A 26,140-nucleotide genomic window follows, 5' to 3' on the forward strand; every position below is an offset into this window, starting at 1 on the left:
TTATTTCCATTACAGATCCGAAAAGACTAATAATTATCACAGAACACCCAATATGCACCAGTGTTCTTCACCCAGGTAAAGATCTATTGGCAGTAGGAAAGTAACTTCCTCTGCTGTCGTCTGTAATAGTAATGTGGGATGATTCTTAATTGTTCCTGATTATTTAGTTACTCCTTTGCCCTTATCATTGAAAATTAGTTGCTAGTTTTCACAGAAGTTGGAGCCCAGGAGTCACTCTCACCACTCACTGGCGTTTAACAGTCTTTTGTAAGTCTAAGTAATTTTATACTGTTGACTAGAGCTCCATAGTTTAATTGAGCATCTAGACAGATTGAATGGAACTCATCCCACTTTGTCTCATCAACTGATTTTAGTTGTAAAAACAGTTGTTGTATGAACTCCCTTCATAAACCTTGAGCTTCTACCTTCCACAGTCCATTACAATCTGATGCCTGCAATGACATCGATTAGAGGACAATATTATTAGCACATTCTGGAAGAGCAACAAAATTTAAGGAATGTTTTCTGTCGTCGATGAGTTTCCTCCCTACAAAGGCACCAGCAGAAATTTTCCATTCCCCAACTTCATCACAATGTTATTCATACTTCACGGTACAGTTTTCAGCTACCTACAGTAGGAATCTGATTGGGAAAAATAGTCCCAGAGCTAATATGAGGCTAGATATGTTGGGTGAGCATGACGACGTTGATGTGATTCCTCAAGATCAAAACAAAGGCCATCTGCATTCAAAGCTCATTGCTCCTCATTTTGATACCTATATTTGACATTCATAGCCCTAATAAAGTCCTATACTTCTTCTGTCACTAGTTGTCTTCGAGAATTGGTAACTGCTGATGATTTTTAATGACTGCCACAGTTGCAACATTCGGAAACCTCTGTTAACTTACTCTAATATGGTATCTAACTGCAATGCTCCAGTACCATATGATTAAACTCTTTTGGTGATGCACAGCTTGTATTAAGAATCGTGGATATGTACGTAAGCCTTTTTAGTAGCCTTACTGGAGCCTCGTGAAGCCTCAAAACCTCCATCCAGCTGTTCCACAATTTAATCAGAAAAATTTACAATGTTAAGAAGGAGGTCATAAACAAAAGCCAATACTTAACAGAGTAAGGAAATTTTGCAACACAGATACAATGAATTCACAATTGGAGCTTGATTAGGAAATGGATTTAAAGCACTGCCATCTATGTACCAACATTTTTTTAAATAACGAAGTCTTAACACTTCCTTAACATCATTAATATAAACTAAAAATATTGGCAGGTAGTGTAAGTGAAGCCATTGCACTACTAGTCATATATTATAATTCACTGCATCATTTGAGACAATACAGATGCTATGGCAATATACATCTTAGGACAGCATATGGATACAATCCTTATTTTGTGCATTTGTTGTTCAATTTAAGATAAAATAATTAGTATGCTAATAGCAAATACTCAGCACCATTAATCACTTATGACTATCACATTTCCAAAATCACATCAGTTGCTCTTCTCCTGTAAACTCTCTCTCATTTACTCTGTTATTAAAACCAGATTTAATAGCAGTTGTATAAAGTGTAGCGGCTAAGATCTCAGACAAAGAAGACTACAGGTGCATGTTGCAATAAACAACAACTGCAATCCGTGTGATCTGTGAGTGACAAATACTGAAAATAGTAATAGTTAAATGCTCCACATAACATAAGGCTCTTTTCCTATATGCATCTTTCACGAATAATCTATCATTTGTGTGTTATAAACTTATTGTTAGTTTCATGAATTCATCTATATCATACTCTCACTACATAGAAATATTGCCACACAAAATATTATGTGTCAATTAATTGCTTATGTCTTTCAGAGTCTGCAACTGAGCAATTAACTCATGAACTTGTTTGTTTTATAAATAGTTCTTGTGCAAAAACAGGTTCTCATTCTTTTTATAATTTTTTCTGTGAGTAACTTCTTGAAAACGTAAATACATACTAGTTTTCCTAAGTAATACATTAACACATTATGTATAAATGAAATGCCAAGTGTCACCATTGTCGTGTTTGTAATTACTGGCCAAAGTAATAAAGTACTGTTATTAAAACAGAATAGATATAGAGACGATTATTTGAAAAACTGATACAGTAATGAAATTTGAGTTTAACTATAACAAAATAAAGAAAACAAACAAACTGATACAAATGTGCGACTTACCTCTGACTCAGACTCATATATGATGAAACTTCATTTTTTTAATAACCTGAATAGATGATTAGAAAATATCCAAAGTAAGAATCAGTAAAGGAAACAGATAAATAAAGAGTTTCTTACATATAGTAACTTTCTAGTATGATATTCGCAACCAAGAAACTTGAGGCTCTTTGTGGGACAGCATGTCCCCAGCTAAATTATACATTTTGTTTCACAAATGTAAGACACACACATCATAGTACTCTGAATACTCTGTAATGGATAGTATCAAGAAAATAGTGACCCAATGAACTAGCAAACACAATTTCAAGCTTTTTGCTTTCCAGATAATGTGAGAATGAGACTAAACAAGAAGAGAGTGACGTCAGAAGCTGAATGGTAGCTGCGAATAATTTAAAGAATTCACTCACACAATACCAAACATCCATTTGTTTTTGGCATGAACAGATAATGGGGTATTATGGTGAAAGCAAATAAATTTTCTCCACATTCAGTATGTCAATTCATTTTATAATTGTTTAATAAATCATTGCATTGGAATGCAATTTTGTCACTGATATTTGACTCTAATATGGCTTTTTGATAGATAGATATATATATAGAGATAGAATTAGGCAGATAGATCAATAGATACCTAAAACGATAGCTAGATATATAGATATTTCTCCTGCTTCATATCAAATTGTGCTTACTGTTCTGTATCATGACATTCCTCCAAACAAGTTCACTGACTAGTTTCACAATGTTACATGAAATGAAAAACTTAGTTAAATAGCTCTTGGAAAAAGATAAAGAGTGGAAGCCACTCATTATATGAAGCATTATCACTTCCAGACCTTTATTTCATTGTTACTTCTTATTGCATTGTTTGATTTATTTACTTCACATGAATGTCTGTTTCTTGAAAATTTACTGTATCATTCTTTTAGTTATTGAAAACCAGTAGTCATTGAGCAGTTCTTAAACTTTTGAGAATATAAGTTCGCTCTGTAGACCTTCAGTAAAGAAGCAGTTCCCATGCTGAAAATCTCAGTTTCAAGTCAATCATTTGTACTCAAATATTGATATGGCATGTCGATGACACAATAATGTTCACACACACACACTTTTTTTTAATTCCTGTAATTTTTATTATAATAAATGTTTTCTAGGATTTCCCACATATCTCTCTGGTCTTCATTCTTCCACATTAGCTTCATATTCAGATCACTCTGATCTCATACTAATCTTTATTCTTACATTGTCCAAGCATTTCACAGACTTTGTCAAAAGCCTTAATCTTCTGTAGTTGTTTGACCACATCACTGAATTTTGTATTAATCACCAACGGAAATGAAATCCTTTGGAGCTATATGATCCTTCCTTCCGTTTGAATATGATTTGTACTTCCCTGTCTAGGAATCTGTTACCTTAAATAACAAAACTAATGTTATTGGAGAAAATCAAAAACTATTTTCCACTATTTTAGCAACTTCTTAATAGTTCTTGGTCTTCACTGTTAAGTTACTATACGTTTTTACTTCGTTTTCTTTTAAGAATATATTGTGTAAAATCAGTCTTTTTGAGGAGCATATCATTTAGGAAAAGTTATCTATGAAGAAGATGGATCAGAACTTTCCCAGCGTTACCATGTGTTTTTGATCTCTCCATGTCAAAGACAAAAAAATTGCGCATGTTTGTTGAATGTGTGAACAATGTGAATGACCTGACAGCAACATACAATGTATACAGGACATAAGGGGCAGTCAAACGAAAACGAGACAGAAAAATCTAGGTAAATTGTCTATTACTTCAAAAGTAATAGTCATAACTGTTAATACATTTATCCCATTGTGAGACAAGATGGTCACCGTCTTCAGAGAAAAAGATTGTGGTTCCTTATGGAATCATGACTACACCCAGGCGTACATCTGTTCGTCTGAAGCAAATCGACAGCCACGAATGTCTTTCTTCAGGACTCCAGCAATCTGGAACTCTCATGGGAGAGATCGGGACTTAAAGATGGATGTGTAAAAGTTTCCCGGTGAAACGTCTGCAGAGAAGTCGAAATAACAGGCACGCCTGCTCCGGGAAAGTCATGATGACCTTTGTCTTTTACTGCAAGGGCCTACTGCTCATTGATTTTCTGCGAAACGGCGCCTTAATTAATGCACAGCAGTAAGTGGATACTTTGAAAAAAAATGAAGTGCACCTTCAGGTCCAGACGCCTAGGAAAACTGACGGGTGGCATCATTCTGTTGTAGGATATGCTCGCCCACATGCTGACAAGATTATTTCGACTACGGTATAGCAGTTTCGCAGGGAAGCCCTTATCATCCTCCATACAGTCCCGATCTCTTCCCGTATGATTTCCATATTTTTGGAGCCGTGACGAAAGACATTCGTGGCGGTCGATTTTCTTCGGACGAAGAGGTGCACGCCTGGATACAATCATGGTTCCACAGGCAACCGCAAACATTTTTTCCATAAAGGCACTAATCGTCTTGTTTCACAGTGGGATAAATTTTTCAACGGTTACGGCGATTTCTTTTGCAATTATAAACACTTTTTCCCGTACGTCTCGTTTTCATTTGACTGCCCCTTATACTATCAAAATAGACTACGAAGAATGCAAATGCTCTCACTTCACTGCTCATGTTCTGGCTAGGATGATGTAGGATGAGTCATGGATGGGTAATGGCATAAATAAAAATATATAAAAAAGCGACTGGTTGTTGTATTTCTGAAAATAATATAATGCACAGTCACGGAGTTAAACAACCAGCAAAATGGATAAATTATTAATAGGATAAAAGTTCTAGGTGGATCCTTCTTTTGGCGTAGTAACCAGTGTCATCAGAGAAAACTACCAAGCTATGCCTTTATAGAAGGAGGAGAGTTTAATCGCCCTTGAATAGATTGGGAAAAATCACAAAATCCATAAGAAGCTGGTGACGCTAAACTTCCTGTAAAATTGTGCTAACAGCCATCAAGAGCAATTAATGGAAACTGAAGGAACTATTAATGGAGGTCTTAATGTTTCAGTTTACTTTAACATCAAAATTCATCATTTATTTCATCTTGAATTACGATGTGTACACATACTCCATAGAATGTTCTCTTATGAATTAAAGTGCATGCACAAGATGAGACAATACTAGAGTGACACAAGAGGTCTAGAAAAATATATCCCTCTGCAATTATATTTTCATATCAATATGTCCCATGTGCATACTGGTAATAATCACATGATAACTGTAATTGAAACACTTTCTCCTGAACACAGTTAATTCTGTCAAACTATTTAATAAAATGCGAAAAATTAGGCACTTCCCCATTTTAATAATTTTAATTTAGTCATTTGATTAAATATAATTAAATCTTAAAAAGCACCCATGTAAATATTATCTTGTTAAACATTTATTCCTTTTAGATATAGACCTCTATACTTTACTTCAGTGTTGGCTTCACAGTAATGTAATGTTGCAACGTACTGGTAAAAATGTTTCTCAACCTCAGCGGTGACACAAACAAGTAATGCCATAGCTTTCTTCTACTATTGCATGGATCAAGATTTTGACAGACTTAGTAGCAAAATGAGTCATTTATTGCCTTACACCAGCAATTACCGAAGGTTACATAATATAGACCTTAGACAGTAGTTTTAGTATTCAAAAATTTCATAGGAAATTTCTCAGCCAATTTAAGCATGCACAAATACATTGTTGTATAGTGGGAAATATGTAGTATATTTATAACACTGATAAGAACTTGAAATTACACAGTGGCCACTTGGCCACATGCCCACAACCAGGAAGAAAACCCAAGATTTATGTTTTCCATTGTAGTCAACCCATTTGCTTCCACTCTCACTTAAAGACAACTAGCTAATGAACGTATTTCTTATAGCACCCTTATTAAAAGGTCTTGTGCTTTATTTAAAGATACTGCCATAAATTTTTTCTGGGAGATCTTAGGAACGTGGCAAAGTTGCTATGTTTTTAAAAGAGCCAGCAAACAAAAGAGTAAAACCTCATTGACTTTGAAGTTTAGAAGTCTACTGTAGTATCTACAAAAATATTAGAGGTAGAAAACCTATATCTTAAAGAGTGCCCTGGAATTTCTTCCAGACTGTCATTGCGAAGTACTAAGGAAAGGAAATAGTAGACCATCAGTACGGGATGTCCCGTTTATCTCGCTCACCCAAAATAACTTTTTCTGATGTGTTAAATGAAAAATTGTTTTAACTAGTGTTTTTAACATCACTGAGTAGTTCTTGCTGAAGGTATGCATTGTATGTATCCCCAAAGGTGTAAGAGATATGAGTAGAGGTTAAATATTTAAATGGAACTATGTGCATTTTATTCAAGAATACACTTACCCTCTCCAAGAGTTATTCAAAAATTTATCACACTGTACCATTTTTGTTAGTAAAACGTACATCTACAAACGATAAAGAGTGCACAGGATGTGAAGAAACCGAACGCTCTACTTCCCTGATTGTACACATTACGTACACAGTGTAGAGCTGTAGTACAGGTGTGGGTTTTGTTTATGATTTCCGACTCATGTAAACCCAAGTACTCGTCCTCCCCCCCCCCCCCCTCCGCCCACCTCATTTGTTTCTGCTTTAGCGTACGGTACACTGCATACCAGTGTAGTCATGTATCAGAGTAACTTAGTAACTGTATGGCGATAGTACACATTGTGAATACAATTTTTGTTATGCAAAGGTGTATGATGTACACGAATGATGATAAGCAGAAAAGCTGTTGATCTACGGAGAAAGTACTTTGACAGGAACTAATTCAGTAACTTAAGTTTTTATGTTCATTAATGTTAGTGAACATTATAATTATTACGTTATTATGTCTATCTTGTACTCTACTGCACATACCTGCACTCTAATTAGCTGTAGGCGGCGAAATTCTGTTTATGCGCAACTACTGTACAGCAGACGCTTCCCTGATAAGCCAACGCCTTCTCGCTGGATGTTTGGTCGTCTCATTTCTCATCTACGTGAAACGGGAAGTTTAAATGCAAGTCCTCGAAATCGTCGTATAACACGAAAAGACGAGGCTGCTGAGGTCGCTGTGCTCGCTGCCGTAGCCGTAAATCCTCAACTCAGCACACGACGAATTCAACACGAAGTTGGTGTCTCGAAAGTGCACATTGCATTCTGAAACTGCATAAATTCCATCCTTAGCATGCTCATTTACACAAAGAACTTCATGTATGACTTCAACAATAGGGTTCGATTTTGAAAGTGGGCTCAGCAACAACTTCAGACTAATCGTAATTTCTTCTCAGATGTTGTTTTTACGGACAAGGCGTCATTTTCGCACAAGGAATTGTCAGTATGAGAAATATGCATTATTGATCCATCAAAAATCCACGATGTCCACGACAGCTATAACATCAACGTCCATTGGAACGTTAATTTTGGTGCAGAGTTATTGGAGATATCATTATTGGCCCTTTCTTTGTAAATAGCAACCAAAATGGCAGACCATAGGCCCGCTTTTTTTAGACACACTCTTCCTGTTCTCTTGGACGCAGTACCTCTGAATCATAGGATGGTCATGTGATATCAGCATGATGGATGGCCTGCAGATAGCGCCTTACGAGCACGACGAATTCTGGACCGTAAATACCCTAATAGGTGGATTGGATGTGGTGGGCCAGTTAATTAGCCTGCCCGGTCTTCGGTCCTTACAACGCGGGATTATTGTCTGAGCAGTCAAGGATGCTGTCTACCAAAATGTTCCAACAACATCAGAGGACATGCAGCAACGCATTATTGATGCTTGTACAGCCATCACAGAAGAAGTAGTATGCGATGAAGCACGCCCTTTATCGACAGAGCGACCTTTTGTATGAAAGCCAATGGTCACCATTTTGAACATGTCGTATAAACGCTCTATTTTTAATGCAGTGGTAGCATCACAGTAAAAGTTACTACAAAGGGCTGTGTTACATCTGCATTGTCATAAGTACTGTTATACGATACTGTACAATAACAAGATCCCGTTACTGTAGAATGCCAGTACTGTTGAATTCAATGTTTATTGGTAATTTGTAAAATGTTGGAACTCTCCTGAAAGAAGTTAATAAATTTAGTTAATGAAATGCACTGAAGTGATGTTTAAATTAGAAAAGTTACGTATTATGTATCATTTCCATAGCTACTAGTTTCGTGGATAGAATGGTACAGTGTCATACATCTTTGAATAGCTCTTGGAGAGGGTGAGTGCATTCTTGAATAAAATGTAAATGGTGCCACTAAAAAAATTTAACCTCTGCCTCGTATCTCCTATATCTGTTTGGATACATAAAACGTAAAGCCTCGGCAAGAATGACCTAATGATGTCAAAATACATTGGTTGAAACAATTTTTTATTTAACGCACCAGAAAAAAGTTATTTTTTATGTGCAATAGAAATAGGACAACCTGTATATTGGGTGAGCATTAATAAAAGTGACCAACGGCGTGGATTGATTCCTGATTGGAATGAAGGAAAAGAGGTTCAAATGGAGGAAAAAAGGTCCTATGGACATGTGTCCAGAAATGCATCGTTGCCACGATAGATGGTGCTAATGAGTGAAATGTCCTCCGACCACGTGTCGTGTGTTCCTTCTGTGCTGCAGGCTGTGTGATTTACGCAGTGTATTTTAAGCAGCAGAATTGCCCGGTATTCATATCGGAAACAAGCCGAGATGGTGTTTGTGTACGGCCAAGCAGATGGAAACGGTCGAGAGTCAGCGCGGCTATATCAAAACAAGTACCCTCACAGACACCAAACACAATACACAACATTTAATGCCCTTTTACGCGGCTTGTTGCCTACGTGAATATACGACAATTCTGCTTCTTACAGCACGCTGTGTCAATCACACAGCCCACATTTCACGAGGAACCCACGGCAGTTGGTCAGAGGAACTGTCATTCGACAGCGCCATCTACCGTGGCAACAATACATTTCCGGACACACGTTCATAAGACCTCTTATACTCCATCATTTCCAGTCAGGAATCCGTTCTTATATATAAATATATATTTGCAGATAAGATGCCATACCTAGCACTTTTTTTCAAATTAAAGTGATTCTGTGTAGTGGTCAAAAACAGTTGTTTTTAACAAATAGTTAATCTGAGTTTAAATGAAACTAAGCATGGTATACCTTATCGTGGTTTTTTCAGATTTCGTTTTTTATTTCCATTTATTTACATTAAAGCATCTGAACTTAGTGTAGTCATCACACTGAATTTTGTATGAATATGATGAAAGAGTTACAAAATTAGCTAAATCATGCACACTATTAGGAAAAAAGTAATAGCTGATATATTTTAGTGAAATTGTATTTCCAATATATAGGTAAATTTATTTTGCCTCTAATTTCTTGTGTGGGATACTAGTAATAACACTGGGATTGTGTTATCTTAATAATATACATTTTTAGATTGATATGCTCATGACTAAATAAATGAAGATACTTATTAATGTAATTGTTGTTCCTAAACTGTTCTTAACATTAGCAAAGAGCTTCAATACTCAAATTTCCATCTTTTGCTGAACACTCTTTGAGTTCATAAACAATTTTATAATGATTTATTTAATAAAGAGATTACTGCTCAATAATAACACTTAAAATCTTCTATTCCAGCAGTGACCGCAATTCAGTAGTAACTGCTTGAACATTATGGGATGAAACGTGATTATTTGTAGAACATACCACAGAATAGCCATACTGCAGTTCTACATTGATTTTAGAATACAGAGTAGAGCACAAAAATTGAAGAGCTTGTTTACGAACTCATGTATCTCCATCTCAGACCAATGTTACATTTTTGTAACAAAAACTTCGCTATGTGTATTTTTTCTTTCATTTTACTTGCTATTTCATTTTGGAAACAGCATTTTCTGTTTAAAACTGTGTTGGAGAATGAGTGTCATTTAGAAAGTGATCTGTCCCACGCTGGTTTCCAAACACATTGATTGACGTCGCCAAATAGTAAAATTGCAGCTACGACGTTGCCAAACTTTTATTCATTGGCTTATATTCATAAATGTAAGGGCCAACAGAATATTTTTTTTACCAATTACGCTATCACAATACTGAAAACTGCAAGAAAAAAATGAAAGATAGTCAGTGGCAGCAGTTTTCTGTGGTAGATTTTGTGCGAATGTGCTGTAGGAGTAAAAGTGTGTGGTGCTACATTTTGCAGCATGCTTACAACCTTTGGCAAAGTGAGTAATGTGAACAGTTTTAAAGTAAATTAGGGGTTGACTGACAGACATTATGCCAAGCTTTATATGATAAGGTGTTGTCTTTTCAGTCCAAGAGAACGTAATTACAAAGGGAATAACCGTTGAATCTTTCTATCAAGTTTTCTATTTCTTTTCGTCATTTTCAGCCTAAAACTTTTTTTTCTACCCAGAAAATTCAACAGTGTTCGACATGTTTGTTTTTTAAGTTAAACTGATAAACATTGTACACGTTTTAATAACAATAAACAGACAAATCCTGTTGCTTTGCTGCAGAGTGGAGTGATTTAACTCGAAAACCCAAAATGTATCTTCTAAAACACACCATAAGATCCATGACTTTTCTTTCCATTATTTGCACATTTAGAGCATAGAAACAGAGCCATGAACCAAACAACAGGCTCCATGGTTCAATGTTAAACACGCAAATTAAAATTCGTTTGCAGCAAATTTTCATTTCTCGGAGATACATCATTTTGTAAATATGCTCTTCAATTTTTCATGATTTCTGATACTAGTTAATACTATTATTACAGAAGTTACGTATCCTTTCACACATTTTAATTACTTGACATTTCCTCTGTGTTGCTATATTACTACGCCACCTCATTTTAGAAGCAGCAGTGATAGAAATTCTTTTAAATGTTTTGCAGTTGGCTTACCGGGACATGGCCACAGGTACAGGATTGATGGAGCCTGATGGTGAAGGTCGGCCCCTATTGTCTCTTCAAGATCTGGAAAGTCGTGTAGTTTTTACACGTTGCAAGGTAATATGATAAGTGGAATATTTCACATTTCATTGGTAGTCAAATGCTGCAAACTAGTATTAGCTAGTCAGATGGTGTTTAAATGCCATGGTACTTACCCTGAAGCACAGACAAAGATGCATGCACCTCCATGTGTACGCATGCAAGCACATACATAGGCACACCGCCTTACTCACTCAGATTTAATACAAAAAAGTCAAGGATGGCATTTAGTTACAGAATAGAAGAGAACAGGGACTTATTTTTGAATTCAGTTTAGTCAACTAAACACAAATTATTTAGAGTTGCAGCATTATACTTGTACAGCAAATCTCAAAGTAAATGCTCTGATCCATAGTTATGACTGAATGTGACTGTTTTGCAGCTTCATGCATTTTTTGCTATCATTGTTTGGTTTCCATGTGTTCTTCACATATCCATTGATTAATTTGGTACCTACAAATGAATATATGTAATGTAATAACCTAAATTTTAAATTTACTTTTCGAAATGAGAAATTGGAGGAAATGAAGTAATGAAGAAAAGTAATTAGAACTCCAAACCATATATCTCTCATCCTTTGACAAAGTGCCGAAAACCATAGTGTTTCATAGATAAATACACAGACCACCTTGAAAGAGCTATAATTTTGTAAGATGATTGTATATGACACATTAAGGCTGTGACGGACCAGAAATCAAACTTGTCCCAATTTTATAATATTTTAGTACATAAAATAATGAAGCATTATTATTTTAACTTTCTAAACATACTTCTTTGACACATGTTTCCAACTTCGCCATAGCGTTTGTAACGTGGGAAAATTTTTTCAGTTATCATAAACTCCCAGTTATGATTCTGCTTTCGAATTAAGTTCGTATGCACAAAGGATTGCAACATTGGACAGGTAATCACGACCAGGTTTTGAAGCACATCCAGAAATACAGAATTAGATTTACTATGGTTTCACTAAATGACTATACATTGACGTTGGAACTTGTTAGTTGAGGAAGATCACGTATTCGCATTTGCGAATGTGGACAACCATCAGCTCTGTAATGTAATGTCGACAATGAAACTTTGTGTCGGACAGGAATCGAACTCGGTTGTCCCGTTCACCACGTATGCTCACCTTACGATTAGGCTATCCGAGCACACCCTACGACCAGACCCAAACTTACAATTTTCATGTCGTCAACCATATGTCAGCCGGCCGAAGTGGCCGTGCGGTTAAAGGCGCTGCAGTCTGGAACCGCAAGACCGCTACGGTCGCAGGTTCGAATCCTGCCTCGGGCATGGATGTTTGTGATGTCCTTAGGTTAGTTAGGTTTAACTAGTTCTAAGTTCTAGGGGACTAGTGACCTCAGCAGTTGAGTCCCATAGTGCTCAGAGCCATTTGAACCATTTTTGAACCATATGTCTACAACCTGCACACCTACGTCCATTATATATATTTCTGTATTGGGGAGACATTTCACCTGAAAGTCGCTTGCCCGGAATCAATAGATAAATACGATACTGCAATGCATGTTTTCTTCAGAAGTACGGTGCAACATTCTATCGGACATGTATAGCGGCTGCTGAGCGCTCCACTACTGTTGAGAGAAGGCTGAGTAGACGGACTTGTATATCGCGCACATCCGGTAAAATTGTCGTGTTTCCTGTTTTCACAGCGAATAAGAAAATTGTCGTGTCGGTTTGCGCGCACCATGAGTGAGAGCAAACGCCACGGAAATGCACCCAAGTCGGTGGTGTGCCCGTCGGGGACGATTCCCACAGTCAGCCGATAAACCAGCTGACGAGTCGATCGACTATCGGCCAGAAAGACGAAACTCGGAATACGAACTGGGGACCACCGCTGAGGATGGCGGAGCCGACGAGTGTGACGCTTTCCGCCACAACCTCTTCGAAGACGTGGAACCTCTACAGGCGCCAAGTGATTCTAGGGGCACAGGGAAGAACAACCACGACCCAAGAACACCATCTCCACTTTTCTAGATCGAATACCAGGGTGAAGACTGGTTGGACTTCTTTGAGGAAACTGCGACGCGCGAGATCAGCGCTACGTGTGTAAACAACGACCCAACGAGGCACTGGAGCATGTCCTCGACAGGTACACCGTCTCTGCACCACAAAGTAACAGCAGCAGCAGAAGAAGATAGCGACTATAACTGAGACACTCCTCAGAGGGCTGCCGTGGCTGTGCAGCATGGACAAAGTGCGCAAAGTTTCGGGGGTGTGGCTATTAGGCTGCATAATAAGACGAACAAGAAGAAACCACCGCTGTTTTTCTTGGCCGTGGACACAGCTGAGAGCCAGAGGTAGAGGAAGGAAGTCTTCGAGATCACCAAGCCTGTCTCCGCGGAACTCGACTCCAAGCCCCAGTTCAAAATGGTTCAAATGGCTCTCAGCGCTATGGGACTTAACATCTGAGGTCATCAGTCCCCTAGAACTTAGAACTACTTAAACCTAACTAACCAAAGGACAGCACACACGTCCATGCCCGAGGCAGGATTCGAACCTGCGACAGTGGCGATCGCGCGGTTCCGGACTGAAGCGCCTAGAACCGCTCGGCCACAACAGCCGGCGTGCTTCAGATGCCAAGAAAAAGACCACGTGGCAAAATACAGGGTGATTCAAAAAGAATACCACAACTTTAGGAATTTAAAACTCTGCAAGTACAAAAGGCAGAGCTAAGCACTATCTGTCGGCGAATTAAGAGAGCTATAAAGTTTCATTTAGTTGTACATTTGTTCGCTTGAGGCGCTGTTGACTAGGCGTCAGCGTCAGTTGATGCTAAGATGGCGACCGCTCAACAGAAAGCTTTTTGTGTTATTGAGTACGGCAGAAGTGAATCGACGACAGTTGTTCAGCGTGCATTTCGAACGAAGTACGGTGTTAAACCTCCTGATAGGTGGTGTATTAAACGTTGGTATAAACAGTTTACAGAGAATGGGTGTTTGTGCAAAGGGAAAAGTTCTGGACGGCCGAGAACGAGTGATGAAAATGTAGCACGCATCCAGCAAGCATTTGTTCGCAGCCCAGGAAAATCGACTCGCAGAGCTAGCAGAGAGCTGCAAATTACACAATCAACTGTATGGAGAGTCCTACGAAAAAGGTTAGTTATGAAACCTTATCGACTGAAATTGGTTCAAGCACTACCTGAACGTCAACTACCCGAGGCGATGGATCGGCCGCCAGGCAGCCCGTGACGGAGCACTTCATCACTGGCCTCCAAGAAGCCCTGATCTTACCCGCTGCGATTTTTTCTTATGGGGGTATGTTAAGGATATGGTGTTTCGGGCACCTCTCCCAGCCACCATTGATGATTTGAAACGAGAAATAACAGCAGCTATCCAAACTGTTACGCCTGATATGCTATAGAGAGTGTGGAACGCGTTGGAGTATCGGGTTGATATTGCTCGAGTGTCTGGAGGGGGCCATATTGAACATCTCTGAACTTGTTTTTGAGTGAAAAAAAACCTTTTTAAATACTCTTTGTAATGATGTATCACAGAAGGTTATATTATGTTTCTTTCATTAAATACACATTTTTAAAGTTGTGGTATTCTTTTTGAATCACCCTGTATACTGAGGCGACGAAAGTCATGGAATAGAGATATGAACATACATAGATGGCAGTAGTATCACGTACACAAGGTCTGATAGGGCAGTGCATTAGTGGAGCTGTCATTTGTAATCATGTGATTCATGTGAAAAGGTTTCCGACGCGATTATGGCCGCATGCCGGGAATTAAGAGACTTTGAACGCGGAATGGTAGTTGCAACTAGAGGCATGGGACATTCCATTTCGGAAATCGTTAAGCAATTCAATATTCGGAGACCCACCACAATGTAGTGAGTGAGAATACCACATTTGAGGCATTACCACTCACCATGGACGCGACATTGCCTAGAGCGCCTCTCCTGGGCTCGTGACAATATCTGTTGGATCCTAGACGACTGGAAAACCGTGACCTAGTCAGATGAGTCCCAGCTTAAGCTGGTAAGAGGTGGTGGTACGGTTAGGATGTGGCAAAGACCGCACGAAGTAATGGAATCGAGTTTTCAACAAGGCACTGCGCAAGCTGGTGGTGACTCCATTATGGTATGGTCTGTGTTTGCAGGGAATGGACTGAGTCTTCTGGTCCAACTGAAACAATCATTGACTGGGAATGGATATGTTCGGCTACTTGGAAATCATTAGCAGGCATTCATGGATGGAATCTCTATGCATGACGATATGGCCATGTCACTGGGCCACAATTGTTCGTGGCTGGTTTGAAGAACATTCTGGACAATTCGAGCAAATGACTTGGCCACCTAGAACATCGAACATTTATGAGACATAATCGAGAGGTCAGTTCGTGCACAAAATCATGCAACGGCAACACTTTGATAATTATGGACGGCTGTAGTGGCAACATGGCTCAGTATTTCTGCATGGGACTTCCAACGACTTACTGAGTCTACGGCACGTCAAGTTTCTGCACGAAGCCAGGCTAAAGGAGATCCAAGACGATATTGTGAGGTATCCCATTACTTTCGTCACCTCAGTGTATTGCTGCTGCCACGAAAAATGTGTCAAGTGTGGTGGGAAACACGCCAGTCAAGCTTGCACACTAAATAAGAATGACCGACCGACATGTGCTCGCTGTGGCGGATCGCATGTCGCAAACTGGCACGCTTGCAAGGTATTCTCACGTTGCAACAGCACCGATAAGATGACACAGAATTCGGAGCAGGAAAGATTGGTGGTAGCCGTTTAAACGAGGAAGAAACTTCGCCGAAGAGAAAGAAGACGCGGCAGAAACGCGGATTTACGCTCGGAGGCGAGCAGAGGCATGCCAGCAGCAGCCTCCCCTCCCGCGCAGCCGGTGCCCCCCACCACCAGTGAGAGTTGTGGAGGGGGAAGAGGGGCAGCGGGGCAACGCGCTGCAGAGCGAAAGCAGTCAGCGCCAGTGCGGCGCAGAAGCAAGTTGCATGTAAAGTAGTAGCTGGCGCAACAACGAGCATCAGAGAACTACCAACGTGCCAACATCGACGCTGCCCTAGAGGAAGCGGATTCGCGTTACAGGATGGCGCTCCACCCGGATATGAAAGCCGTATGCCTCCTGCTACGGGAACCATACCATCGACAGCCACAGGTTTGGTAGCGAGCGGCGCAGGCACACGTGCATGACAAAGGCCTCGCCGACAGAAGGTCGATCACTACACCTTCAGAGGTCACAAAACACTTCAGCAGGACGATCGCATGGATCGCCCTGAGATGGCAAGGAAGAAGAAAATGGTGGTCATCCGCGCCTCACAGACGATGAAGACCAACAGAGACGACAGCATCAAATCTAGCCAAGAAGTACAAAGCATCGATTTTGTCAACGGACACGGCAACATGATGAACAGTGAAATACCGGACCTCACGGAACTAGAGGTGACGCAGCGTGACAGTTACAAATAAAACTGGCTGTACTCCCGCAAACAGAAGAACAACAACAAGCGGTACACACAACTAACACTACCTCTGACCTTCCCTCCCATCACATTAGAAGACCAGCTGTTTTGGTCGGATTTCGGAGGTTTTCCTTGGCTATAAGGTGAATGCCGGAACTCTTCCCATTAACTCTCTAAATTAAATTTCCAATTGAGGAATTTAAGTACCTCCGTCCCCATAACCTTGCGACAAATACTGAACCGATAAACAAAATATATAACCTTGTAAATTCCCACGGCTGAGAAGGGTAGCCAGCAAGTCCTTAAACAGCCCGCTCCTCCCCCTCAGGGAGGAAACAAAAACCCTCGAAGAGTAGTCTCACCTAGCACGTGGTGAAGATAACGAGTTACGGAATCGAGATATCCTGCAAGAACGACGCTGAGATCCGTTAGAATACCGGACACCTCAAAGATGTCAACAGATCGATCGGAAAGCCTGAAGAATTACAACACATTTTCAGTTTAGTATAAGCGAAGTGGTGCTTTTTCCTGAAATGAAACTTGTGCGTTGGAGAATGAGAAAGACCTGAAAGCCGGTATGTAACACTTTACATACGAGCGAGAGGCGAGTTATAGATCGGAAGCTTCCACGATCGTTAGGTGGCTTTCCCAGTGATGGCTGACGAGCAGTAATTGTATTCCCAGAGACGGAGTCGGCTGCGAATAGCTACAAACATATTTTCAACGCGTGTTCCGTTTCTCAAGTGAGACCCTTGGTATAGTCGCGCCTACAGCCTCTTAGCGTAGACTGTCTTGAGCTCCATTTTTCTGTATCGACAAATCTGTCGAAGAAAATCGGTGCAGGAGTCATCTGCTGTGTTAATCAGTAGAATTTAGAACTTTTTCCAGATTGCTTTTCGGAAGTTATCTGTGCGTAGAAGTGGTATTCTCCATGAACAAACAGCGTGCATTACATGGCACATGATTGGCCTGAGTTGGGTACTTGATATTGGACAGTAAACATCATTTAGTCAGTAGTGTGTTACACATTACTTGACAAAAAGAAGGTCCGAGTTGTATATCTTTCCCGATCTTTCACTATCGAGGGACTCAGCGAGATTATTGACATATATCAGCTCTAAGTTGTTCGTATCACCCTATTGTTATTGTGTTCAGTCTAGCCCCATAGATTGCTGTGGTTGTTGAAGTCTCCAATGATAAAATTAACTTTGACGTAGTTACATTTTCTACATTGCCTCTAGAGAAATCTGCATTCAATGATTTTCATATTAAGGGGACAGTAATGCGACGTAGTTCTACAGTCAGCACTATCTGAAGGTTTTGTGTAGCAAATACTGCACTGCCGTATTGTCTGTGTAACCTTGTACCACAACTCTCCTTCGATGTTGTTTTCTGTAGTCCATCTCTATGGGTGACATGTTGGTAGGGGACACCGGAGCTGTATTTGTGGCATAGGTTTTGTGATAGACCTTGTTTGTATGCAGACCGACCCTCTATGTTAATAGAGATGATTGTCATTTTTGCTCATGAGAATGTCCTCCAGCTAATCACAAGACTAAATTAATATGATGCTTCTGAAATGAATCATTTAACTGGCGTACGTTATTGGCGAGAGAACGCTTGAATGTGTTGGAATCTCAAGGTAGGGCCATTCTTTGGGGAGGTTCCTTTCATGTAGCTTTAATGCAACTAAGGGAGCAGCAGTACTTTTCTCCAGAACAGTGTTTTTCCTTCTAATATAGTAGGTTGCATTTATCTGGTTTAGGCACAAATACATTATCTGAATAAAAAGTATTTGGCCACCTTTTTGTGGACATTAACATGAGATGTGTCCATCCTTCGAGTTTATGACGGCTAGAAATCTGATGGGAACACTTTCAATTTAATGTCTGAATGTCTGTGGAAGAATGGCTGCCCATTCTTCATCAAGATCCGCAACCAGATGAGGTAGTGGTCTTGGACGCTGGGGTCTGCAGTGAAGTTAAAGTTCCAGCTCATCCCAAAAGTGTTTCATCGAGTTCAGATCAGGACTGTGGACAGACCAGTGGATTTCAGAAATGTTACTGTCCACAAACCATTGTCTCACAGCTGCTTCTTCATGACGGGGTACATTGTCATACGCCTAAAACCAATTTTCGTCTCCGAACTACTCCCCTACTGTACATAGCAGACAATGCAATAAAAACTGTTCATATCCTTTTGCATTTAGCTTTTTCATGAGCGCAATAAGAGGACCTCACCGTAACCACGAAAAGCACCCCTATACCATAATACCACCTTCTGCATTCTTCAAAATGGTTCAAATGGCTCTGAACACTATGGGACATAACTTCTAAGCTCATCAGTTCCCTAGAACTTAGAACTACTTAAACCTAACTTAACCTAAGGACATCACATGCATCCATGCCCGAGGCAGGATTCGAACCTGCGACCGTAGCGGTCGCGCGGTTCCAGACTATAGCGCCTAGAACCGCTCGGCCACCCCGGCCGGCTGCATTCTTCACTTTTGCCACTACACATAATGGCAGGTAACTTTCTTCAGCCATTGGCCAAACTCAAGCCCTTCCATCGAACTGCCACAGTGTACTGCGTGATTCCTCACTCCAGATCCTTCATTTCTTGCCATCACTGGCTAGTGGCATTGCTCTTTTGATCAAGCGCCGTTTAGAATCGACTTACAGAAATGTGTGGGTGTGAAGAACTCCCTACGAATAGTCATATTGGACTGCTGGTAGCACTTTGGAACTCACAAGTGATTCCTTCCATTGATTTCATGCGATTTTGCACAACCAGATCCCTCCGAATTGCTCGACAGTTCCTGTCCGCCAGTACATGGGGGTCTGCCTGCTCTTAGTTTATCTGTAGTTGTCTCTCTGTGTTTCCACTTCACAATCACATCACCAACAATCGACTTGGACAGCATTAGAGGGGTTCGGATGGCCCTCATGGATTTGTTACTCTGGTGATATCCAATGACTAACCGATGATCAAAGTCAATGAGCTCTCCTGATGGACCCATTCCGCTGTTACTGTCTCTCTACATCCCACACAAGCTGCTGAGCGAACATACTGGGATCCTGTGCCCAGACTGTGGAGGAGGTTAAATCGGTAGTTTGTTCCTCCAGTAGTCAGATGAGAGTGTGGTGCAGTTACAGATGATTGTCAGTGCTGTTCTCTTCGGTAAAGTCTTGAGGGCAGTGCTGACCTGCTATTATGCTTCGTGAATAGCAAGTCAGGCCAGCGTGTGCTGCTGTGTCGATGCTTCTTGTGCTACAGGGCCCGAATGTGCCTGTTGAACCAACTTTCCTTCTCGCTGGAGAAAGTCTGGACATCTCATGGAAGCATTCTCGAAGACTAGTAACGCCCGCCAGTTGATGGACCAATTCCGTCGAATAGTCTGGATGGAGGTGGCGAGCCAACTTAATAGCTTGGTTCTGGGCACTTTGAAGACGTCCTATGTATTGGTCTGCAGCATTCCCCAGACGACCGCCACGTACTCGAAGAGCAGCCATACAAACGATCTGTAGATGGTCAGACTGACGTCAGGAGGCAGGGTTGACTGTGGATTCAGGACTGGGCAACCTGACGGAAATGCCCATTGCCCAGCAGTGTACGACTTCAGTGTGAAGGCTCTAAGTGACTCGCGTGTCGAATGTGATGCCCAAGTATTTCACACTCTTCGACGATGAGACCTGCGTTCCTTTGTTCTTTTGAGGTGGGAGTGCATTAGGTCTGGTCGCCGAGCGAGGATGGTGGCTTACGTCTTCTCTAGGCTGTAGGCAAGACATTCATGGCGGCCCAGGCAACAAACTCATCGAGATCACACTGAAGTTGTCGCTGCATGGGCTGCTGCTAGTACTGAGGTGTACAGTGTCATCCTCACACAACGTCCGCGGAGTATCCTGAGTCTTCGTCATATTAGTGGAGATTGTAATGTACAACATGGGCCCTAGAATGGAACCTTACAAGAATCTGTCACGGCTACAGCAGCGAGACAATTCACCCAAACAGGCCTGGAAATGGAGCAAAGAAGGCAGACGTGTGACATGGGATCCCCTACCACCAACGATCTGAAGAGGAGGCCCTCATGCCACGCAGAATTGGAAGCTCAAGAAACATGAAGGAGAACGACCCTAAAGTACTCCCTGCATTCTACCACTTTCATGGCATTCTCCATCAGCAGCATCAGTTGGTGAGCTGTTGAATGGGCGCACCAGAATCCAAATTGTTTATTAGGAGGGAGCCATTTCTTGCATATGTGGGCTCTTCAGGTACAATCAATCGGAGACCTTGAAGAGTGAAGGAATGAGTCTAAGTGGGTGATAACTAGTAGGAGATCGAGGATCCTTGTGTGGCTTGCGGATAGCCACTATCTCTATGTGCTTCCAGGCTTCTGGGTACTCCCCCTGTCTCTAGGATGGTATTGAAGATAGCAGCAATCTCGACAAATGCGAGTGGTGGCAGGTGCCAAAGCACCTGGTTTGTGATTGGATTGACCCTTCTAGACTTCTTTCATTGAGCCTCCTCAACTAATTGCGGACCTCCTCCCCCCATTATGGAAGAAGTGCGGTCTAGTACGTCACATCTCTCCAGGAGTAATGGAAGCCACTTAGGAATCATAGTGATGTGGGTGGGATCAACAGGATGATCCACCGGAGTGAAATTGGCGGCGAAGTCGTCAGAAAAAGCGTCGGCCTTTGCAATAGACTCACTAATGACGTCCGTGACGTGCAGTGTTGGTATCCGATGTTTCTTGTGGAGAAAGCGCCCAGCATCTCTCCACATGGAACTATGTTTGACGCGAAGTGCGCCAACTCGGTCGGCGCACTGGTATTTGTTTTAAACCTTGGACAAAGTCCAAGAGAGTGTTCATTATTTTGGTGAGCGTCATCAGTAGGGCGACGAGGTCATTGGATGAGGAGGCGCCTGCAGCCATAGGTGGGGCTAGAGCAGAAGGATCTGTAGCATCACTGCTACAATTTCAATTACTGTTGATGTTGATTGTAGTTCCATTGCTGAGCCCACGGAATTGTCGTCGTTGATGCAGTTGCTGTTTGTCTGGAGTGCACGATGAAGTGGAAGTGCCCTATTCCAGAGGAGCTCCTGAAGATGCAGAGGTGAATGGTTGCTGAGCAGGCTGCAAGTGTGGCTGCAGTGGAGCAGTTGTACGGCCAAAGAGGGCTGATGCAAGGGATTCAACATCGAACTCGGTGGCCAGGTCCACTACTAAGAACAGTGGGGTCGCAGAGCAAGTTTTCGAAGATCTGAGGCGAGTCACCATCTGGATCGAAGAACCAGCTCAACTAGGAAGATCAGGATGTTTTTCAGATCCATGTTGAAAGGTTCCTTAGGACAAGTTTCGACGGGCTTGGTAGGGACTGTTACAAAGGGGTAAAACGTAAGGTTATTCTGGGAACAAAATTCCGCTACCTTGTAGTGAACTTCAGTTGTTCATGGGCAACTCTTGTTTAAATCTTTCCCAGTTGGCTTGACTTCCAAGACATGCCTGTCGACGACGTCACTCAGTTTATGATATAGTACGAGGTATTAGCCAGAGTACTGCCTCACTAGAAGGTGGTGGTTTTATCGGTTTCGGGGCCTATCGCAGTTCTGCTGTCACTTCCTGATATGCTGGTACGTCCCCTTCAGTCACCGCATCTGAAGAATCCTTCGTCTGTAGTGGCTCGACGGTCTTCAGGCGACCAGTTGACGTAATTTTACGGTGCGTTTGGCCCTTAGAGAGCATTACACATCGGTGAGCGCCTGATTGCTGAAGGTAAATTGTCGCGTAGGTGACGCAACTCGCTTGCGTGACGAAGCATCCGCGGCGTTGGCATTACCGGCTTGACTGTTGCCGACTTGGTTAATAAGAACCAGCAGAGAAGCAAGATCCTGTTGGGCGCGATCTAAATCAGTGTCTGCGGTGGCTCTAGAGACGACACAGTACTCCTTACCTCCTTTTACACTGGCCGGCCCGCCCTAATAACCCGTGACCTCTAATAGTTAGTTTCTCTTACAAAGGGGTTGCCGGATTCGTTTGATCAGATAGAGTAGTATTAAGTTTATGGTGACTGTACACACTAGGTTTCCATTATTTAGATATCTTTATTTATATGTGTGGTGTGGGTTCTTCCGGACAGATCCCGCAGACGTATACAGGGTGAGTCACCTAACGTTACCGCTGGATATATTTCGTAAACCACATCAAATACTGACGAACCGATTCCACAGACCGAACGTGAGGAGAGGGGCTAGTATAATTGTTTAATACAAACCATACAAAAATGCACGGAAGTTTGTTTTTTAACACAAACCTACGTTTTTTTAAATGGAACCCGTTAGTTTTGTTAGCACATCTGAACATATAAACAAATACGTAATCAGTGCCGTTTGTTGCATTGTAAAATGTTAATTACATCCGGAGATATTGTAACCTAAAGTTGACGCTTGAGCACCACTCCTCCGCTGTTCGATCGTGTGTATCGGAGAGCACCGAATTACGTAGGGATCCAAAGGGAACGGTGATGGACCTTAGGTACAGAAGAGACTGGAACAGCACGTTACGTCCACATGCTAACACCTTTTTATTGGTCTTTTTCACTGACGCAAATGTACATTACCATGAGGGGTGAGGTACACGTACACACGTGGTATCCGTTTTCAATTACGGAGTGGAATAGAGTGTGTCCCGACATGTCAGGCCAATAGATGTTCAATGTGGTGGCCATCATTTGCTGCACACAATTGCAATCTCTGGCGTAATGAATGTCGTACACGCCGTAGTACATCTGGTGTAATGTCGCCGCAGGCTGCCACAATACGTTGTTTCATATCCTCTGGGGTTGTAGGCACATCACGGTACACATTCTCCTTTAACGTACCCCACAGAAAGAAGTCCAGAGGAGTAAGATCAGGAGAACGGGCTGGCCAATTTATGCGTCCTCCACGTCCTATGAAACGCCCGTCGAACATCCTGTCAAGGGTCAGCCTAGTGTTAATTGCGGAATGTGCAGGTGCACCATCATGCTGATACCACATACGTCGACGCGTTTCCAGTGGGACATTTTCGAGCAACGTTGGCAGATCATTCTGTAGAAACGCGATGTATGTTGCAGTGCTCTCCGATACACACGATCGAACAGCGGAGGAGTGGTACTCAAGCATCAACTTTAGGTTACAATATCTCCGGATGTAATTAACATTTTACAATGCAACAAACGGCACTGATAACGTATTTGTTTATATGTTCAGATGTGCTAACAAAACTAACGTGGTTCCATTTAAAAAAACGTAGGATTGTGTTAAAAAACATACTTCCGTGCATTTTTGTATGATTTGTATTAAACAATTACACTAGTCCCTCTCCTCACGTTCTGTGGAATCGGTTCGTCAGTATTTGATGTGGTTTACGAAATATATCCAGCGGTAACGTTAGGTGACTCACCCTGCATATACACGGCGTAATTGAAATTCCGGCACCAGCTACAATCAGGCGTTGAAATAAATTCTATGGCAACAAGTGAAAATTATTGCCTGACCTAGATTCGAACCTGGATTTCCCACATAACGCGAGCGATAGCCTTAATCGCTTAGGCTATCCGAGCACGCTTTACGTCCTAACCAAATTCCCAACTTGTCGCACAAAACATGCGTAGCGTCCCCTGTCCATTACCCTCATTGCTCGCAACCTCACGCTGATTCCTGCAAGAGGTCGGACGAAGAGAGCATCTGCACTGAATGATCGTTAATTACCGACAATGGGCATAAATTTATATGAGTGGTGTCTGTTGTTTCGGAAGTGAAGCCTGCTCGGATAGCCGAAGCGCTTAAGGCGACCGCTCGCGTAAAGCGTGAGATTCAGGTTCGAGTCCCTGTCCGGTACAAATTCTTCGTTTGTCAGTATTGAATTTATTTCATTGCCCGATTGCGGCTTTGGTTAATGTAACTTGACTTCTTCCACATTGTAGAAGGCTCTCCATGTTCTAGAGAGGACGAGAAATGAACGAACAAATATTGGATACCGTAGTGAATGACGTGCAGGAGTAACTTGCGGGTATAAATAAATCGATGACCATGAAGATTCTATTCTTAAGCTGTACAAAATTTTGAGTTATCATAATTTATGGAAGTGAATAAAAGTAAAATTCCATTAATTCATTCTTCTGAAAAGTATGCAGTGACTCTTGTAATTGACGTGTATAGTATCATGACCCAACAACAGACAGTTAATTCAAACCTAAACTACGATGGCTACAGCCTACGTAAGTTCTCCTGTGACTCAAATTTTTACTAGACATTTAAGTGTGACTCAGTACGTAAGCATGTGTTGGGCTGTATATCAAAAGTTTTGCGGTTCAATCTTCAGACTGACACTTCCACCCAGTCTCCTAGTCCAAGTTAAGCTGGAGGTCCGTTAATGACTTACTGCGTAAGTCAGTTCAGTGTTCAGAAGGAGGCAAAACAGTAAAAGCAAGGTTAGAGTTTAACGTCCCATCGACTAGGTCATTAGTGATGGAGCACAAGCTCGGATCAGGGATATAAATCGGCCGTACCCTTTTAAAGGAAGCATGTAACATTTGCCTGGAGCGATTTAGAGAAGTTATGGAAAACCTAGTTGTGGAAGGCCGGACGGGGATTTGAGCCATCGTCCTCCCGAACGCGAGTCCAGTGTGCTATCAACTGTGCCACCTCTCTCGGTCACAAAACAACAACGGCTTTCAACTTGCATTAGCCCCGTGCCTAGTAAGGCACTGCTGTGTTCAGACCAACCTTCAGGCGGAGGACAGGATTTGTTAAGGACATTTATGTGCAAATTGTACACTGAGCTGACGAAAGTCTTGGGATAACAATATGAACATATACAGATGGCGGTAGTATCGCGTACACAAGGTATACGCTATACCTTGTGTGGTGTCACCGCCAGACACCACACTTGCTAGGTGGTAGCCTTTAAATCGGCCGCGGTCCGTTAGTATACGACGGACCCGCGTGTCGCCACTATCAGTGATTGCAGACCGAGCGCCGCCACACGGCAGGTCTAGAGAGACTTCCTAGCACTCGCCCCAGTTGTACAACCGACTTCGGTAGCGATGGTTCACTGACAAAATACGCTCTCATTTGCCGAGACGATAGTTAGCATAGCCTTCAGCTACGTCAATTGCTACGACCTAGCAAGGCGCCATTACCAGTTACTATTGATATTATGAATAATGTACCATCAAGAGAGACGTTCACCATTAATGGATTAAAGTTAAGTATTCCACCAGCTACGTCCGTTTTTCTAAAGTCTAATTTCCTTGTCCTGTTCCAGACCTCACGCCAGCCTTCGAGAGCTAAAACGCGTGCCTTTCGGCTTCCTCTAGTACCCGGTGTTGGCTCTCCTGCCAACCCACAACACCTCGATTCATGTCATTCATGTGAAAAGGTTTCCGATGTGATTACGGCCGCACGACGGGAATTTTAAAAAACTTTGAACGGGGAACAGTA

General features: G+C 41.7%; 1 protein-coding gene across 1 annotated transcript in view; it reads left to right on the forward strand.

Moving 5' to 3' along the window:
* The window catches only part of LOC126183531 (uncharacterized), a 1,031,760-nt gene that overhangs the window by 613,366 nt on the left and 392,254 nt on the right, over nt 1-26,140 (forward strand). Inside the window, exon 12 of the mRNA XM_049925600.1 lies at nt 11,111-11,224. Coding sequence (XP_049781557.1) covers nt 11,111-11,224 — 114 coding nt within the window. The remainder of the gene's footprint in view (nt 1-11,110; nt 11,225-26,140) is intronic.

This window comes from Schistocerca cancellata, chromosome 4 (assembly GCF_023864275.1).
Source record: "Schistocerca cancellata isolate TAMUIC-IGC-003103 chromosome 4, iqSchCanc2.1, whole genome shotgun sequence".
Lineage (NCBI taxonomy): Eukaryota > Metazoa > Arthropoda > Insecta > Orthoptera > Acrididae > Schistocerca > Schistocerca cancellata.